The sequence below is a fragment of the Octodon degus genome, unplaced genomic scaffold (genome assembly GCF_000260255.1).
Source record: "Octodon degus isolate 3935 unplaced genomic scaffold, OctDeg1.0 scaffold00172, whole genome shotgun sequence".
In the NCBI taxonomy this organism is placed as follows: domain Eukaryota; kingdom Metazoa; phylum Chordata; class Mammalia; order Rodentia; family Octodontidae; genus Octodon; species Octodon degus.
This window is the reverse complement of record NW_004524748.1, coordinates 1,390,468-1,394,823: the sequence shown is the minus strand read 5'-3', so window position 1 is coordinate 1,394,823 and position 4,356 is coordinate 1,390,468. Positions and strand designations below refer to the sequence as shown.

At 38.5% G+C, this 4,356-nt stretch overlaps 1 protein-coding gene across 1 annotated transcript; it reads left to right on the top strand.

Annotated features, from left to right (window-relative positions):
• The first annotated feature begins 2,152 nt into the window (after positions 1-2,152).
• LOC101566109 (serine/threonine-protein kinase 38-like) lies at positions 2,153-4,084 on the top strand. Its single transcript, XM_012517390.2, is given in 5 exon segments — positions 2,153-2,410; positions 2,536-2,751; positions 2,945-3,406; positions 3,409-3,600; positions 3,602-4,084. Coding segments are annotated over 5 exon segments (1,512 nt in total). The 5' UTR covers positions 2,153-2,224; the 3' UTR covers positions 4,058-4,084.
• The last annotated feature ends 272 nt before the right edge of the window (positions 4,085-4,356 follow it).

Below are 4,356 nucleotides of genomic sequence, written 5' to 3'. Positions count from 1 at the left end.
AAGTCTATAGCCATTACAGTTCTAGATCCTTTGTGCATTTAAATTTTAGACCAAATAAGTAATTATAACAGAAAAAAAGGAAATACTGAGGACAATTTCAAGGTGGAACTATTATGTGTCAAGAATTCTGATGGGTGGTAAGTGAAAAGCACTTAGAAAATGCATTCTTGTGAATATGCTTATGGATGTTCATTCATGGGATAATGTAAGGGCTTCAGTTACAAGTTGAGCATGAGGGTGACACCATCTTTTGTATTGAGCATAGGAGCTGAAGATTCCGTTGTACACACTCAGCAGGCACTTTTAGTCTTTTCAACTTGTCAAAATATATGCCTGTGGGTCAAAATGACAGTTTATTCTACATATTGTAATAGGAGGCCATTGAATGCATTTTTAATTGTTAGCCAAATTTTTATTTAAAAGTAGTTTTCCACTTAGAACAGACTGAGTCACACTGTGAACTGAGTAGAATGTGTCTATCCCTGAAATTATGTACAATTAGAAAACATCATTTATTTCATTTTTCCATGAAATTGACTCTATAGTAAGTTCCTGGTAAGTGTTTCCTAAATAAAATCTTTAAAGTTTCAATTACAAAGCAAAGAAACTGAGAATTATTTTAAGCATCACTAAATCTGATTTTTAAAATCAATTTTCAAAATCACTGAATCTAAAAACTCAGAAACAGAAATAAGATAAAACAGAGCAAAAAATCCAACAGATAAATGTCACCATAACCAGAAAGGACAAAAAAAGGTGTAATTTTAGGAAAGCATCAGAACTCTTTCTCTTTCTTTTATTGTTTGAAAAAGTGAACTCTTCTTTCTGGACAACTACGACAGCAATGTAGCCCATTACTCTAGCAATCTGCAAGCAACTCATAATAGATAAGGAGATGGAAATGGGCGGGTAATCTCATCCAGAGGAAATCCTCAATGCAACTCTCCTAATTTCACATCACATTTCATGGAAAACACATGACAGGAGAATTATAATCATATCATTGCTCCTTTATTTTGGCCTGTGCAGTACTTACACCTTAACAAATTGATTTTTCTACTGTCAATACAAGGGCTTCAAGAAGATAACTTTATGGTGTAGGTTTTATTAATGTTCCTCTAAAAATAAGAATTAAACAAGAGTTGACTATAATTTGAATTAGGCACAGCAAGACTTTTATAAAACAAATGGAGATATTTTGCAATGTATTTCCATCATCCTTAAAAAAGAAGCAACTGTCCCGAAGGACAGTAAGCATAGACTTGGACTAGAGCTATCATACTGAAAACATTCTCTTAGAATATGTTTTAGAGTAACCAAATATCATTGGTTACTCCAAAAAGCATTTATTCATATGAATTATAGATATCAACATTAATCACATTGAAAATTAATCTAAAAATTAAAAATATTTATTTAAAGAAGTAATAAGTTTAGTAGAACACAACATATATTTTAAAGAAATCATTAATTTTTCAAAATAAAAAACAATGAAAAACAGGTTTTTAAAATAATTTTACAAAGCTCTTTAATGTCAGGCATAGTCTAAGATGTGCTCTGAATGTTTCCATTCTGCTGAACTCAAAGTGTTGAGATCAAATCCGTGTGACAGTGTTATGATGTTGGAAGTTTTGCAAAGTGATTCAACCATGAGGGCCAAGTTCTCAAAGAAACTTTTGTGAAGTCCTTTGTTCTTTCCATCACATGAGAACTCTGAAGGCCACATTTGTGAATCTAAGGATTTACCAGTTTCTACAAATGTTAGAAATTAGTGTTCGATTATTATAAGCCACGTGTTTTCAGAATTTTGTAGTAGGAGCTCCAATAAATGACTGCACATGGGTTTTCTCTTCACCCTCTGGACTCACTCTGCTGCAATATATCATTTTATTTGGAGAACAGAAAGAGAATCCTCTCTTACAGTGCTATATATTTTATGAGAGCACAATTCTTAAAGGTGGTTTATTGCAGTCAGTTTTGTACATATTTTGGCATAAAGTTCTTTGAATTATAACTAAAATACAACTATTAATTTTTCTAATTAAAATATTTTTATCTCTCACCTATATCACTTTTTAATTTTATTAATTTTATTGAGAAACAGATAGCAATGAGACAGTTTCAAAACCAATTAATAGGGGGCGAGGCGAGCGAGCGGGCGGCGGGAGCGCACGGCGCCGGCCGCGGGGTGGGTTACCGGGGGCCGCAGACAGTTTCTGTTACTATGGCCATGACGTCAGGGACTACAACAACTTTTCCTATGAGCGACCATACCCGAGAAAGAGTGACTGTAGCCACGCTCACGTTGGAGAATGTTTACAGCAACCTAATTTTACAGCATGAAGAGAGAGAAACCAGGCAGAAGAAATTAGGAGTGGCTATGGAAGAAGAAGGATTAGCAGATGAAGAGGTCTTGGAAACCTATAAACCTAGATTACATAGTTTCCAGTGATCGACAAGGAGTTTCTTTAAAGAATAGACCACCAAGTGATTTGAGATCAAGCTTGTTCTCTAGTCTTCCTTTACTTTTCCTAGCAAAAGTTACGCCGATCACAACATGCTCGCAAAGAAACAGAGTTCTTACGGCTCAAGAGGACCAGGCTTGGCTTGGAAGATTTTGAATCTCTGAAAGTTATAGGACGAGGAGCTTTTGGAGAGGTATGGCTGGTCCAGAAGAAAGACACAGGCCATATCTATGCAATGAAGATACTGAGAAAAGCTGATATGCTTGAAAAAGAGAAGGAAGAATCTGCTAGAAACCAGAAGGAGAAGATAAGGAAAGAAAGTAGATAATTACAGCAAAATACTAGAAAACAGGAGCAGGAGCCCACTTACTAAAACAAAGGAAATGCAAAGAGACTAGAAACAAATGTAGGGGCATTAACCTGGCATCGGAAGGTTTCCTGTTCCTGTGTGGAGTAGGGCGGGATGGCCGAGTTATGAGGTGGCACATATTCGAGCAGAAAGAGATATTTTGGTAGAAGCAGATGGTGCCTGGGTGGTGAAGATGTTTTACAGTTTTCAGGATAAGAGGAACCTTTATCTAATCATGGAATTTCTCCCTGGAGGTGACATGATGACCTTGTTAATGAAGAAGGATACCTTGACGGAAGAGAAAACACAGTTCTACATTTCAGAGATGGTTCTGGCCGTAGATGCAATCCACCAGTTGGGTTTCATCCATCGGGATATTAAGCCAGACAACCTTTTATTGGATGTCAAGGGACATGTAAAATTATCTGATTTTGGTTTCTGCATGGGATTAAAGAAAGCTCACAGAACTGAATTCTACAGAAATCTCACTCACAACCCACCAAGTGACTTCTCATTCCAGAACATGAACTCAAAGAGGAAAGCAGAAAACTGGAAGAAAAATCGGAGGCAGCTGGCATATTCCACAGTTGGGACACCCCAGATTACATTGCTCCAGAAGTCTTCATGCAGATGGGTTACAATAAGCTGTGTGACTGGTGGTCCCTGGGAGTGATTATGTATGAAATGCTAATAGGCTATCCACCTTTCTGCTCTGAAACTCCTCAGGATACATACAGAAAAGTGATGAACTGGAAAGAAACTCTAGTATTTCCTCCAGAAGTACCTTTTCTCTGAGCAAGCCAAGGACTTAATTCTCAGATTTTGTATTGATTCTGAAAACAGAATTGGGAATGGTGGAGTGAAAGAAATAAAAGGCCACCCCTTCTTTGAATATGTAGACTGGGGGCACATAAGGGAAAGGCCAGCAGCAATCCCTATAGAAATCAAAGGCATTGATGATACTTCAAATTTTGATGACTTCCCTGAGTCTGATATCTTACAACCATTGCCAAACACCACAGAACCAGATTACAAATCCAAAGACTGGGTTTTTCTCAATTACACCTATAAGAGGTTTGAAGGGTTGACTCAGCATGGCTCTATCCCCACCTACATGAAAGCAGGGAAATTGAGAGGAGATCCACTGTGTCCACAGCACGAGCACTCAGGGAGCTGCACGCAAGTCCTGCTCGGCACCGATCTCCAGACCCTGAAGTCTCCCAAGGATGGTGGTGCTCACTGACAACAGGAAATTCGGCAGGACTAGGCTTCTAAGATTACTCAGGAACGAATGAGTTGGCAGTGCCAGCTGTCTTTTTTTTAAATATTTTTATTATATTTTCTGAACTGTATTATCTGAAGGTACTGGAATAAAAGAAATGCACATCCCTTTCTGGCTGCGCTGCCCGCCTGCATCGAGAGGGCCGTCCCACCTGTGTGTGCTCTGGCTTTGGACTGGGGCTCCTCTGGTCAGCTTGGAGAGATGCAGCCGGCTGGCACAGTGTAGGCCCCCGGCGGGCAGCACAGCATCACTGCGATTTC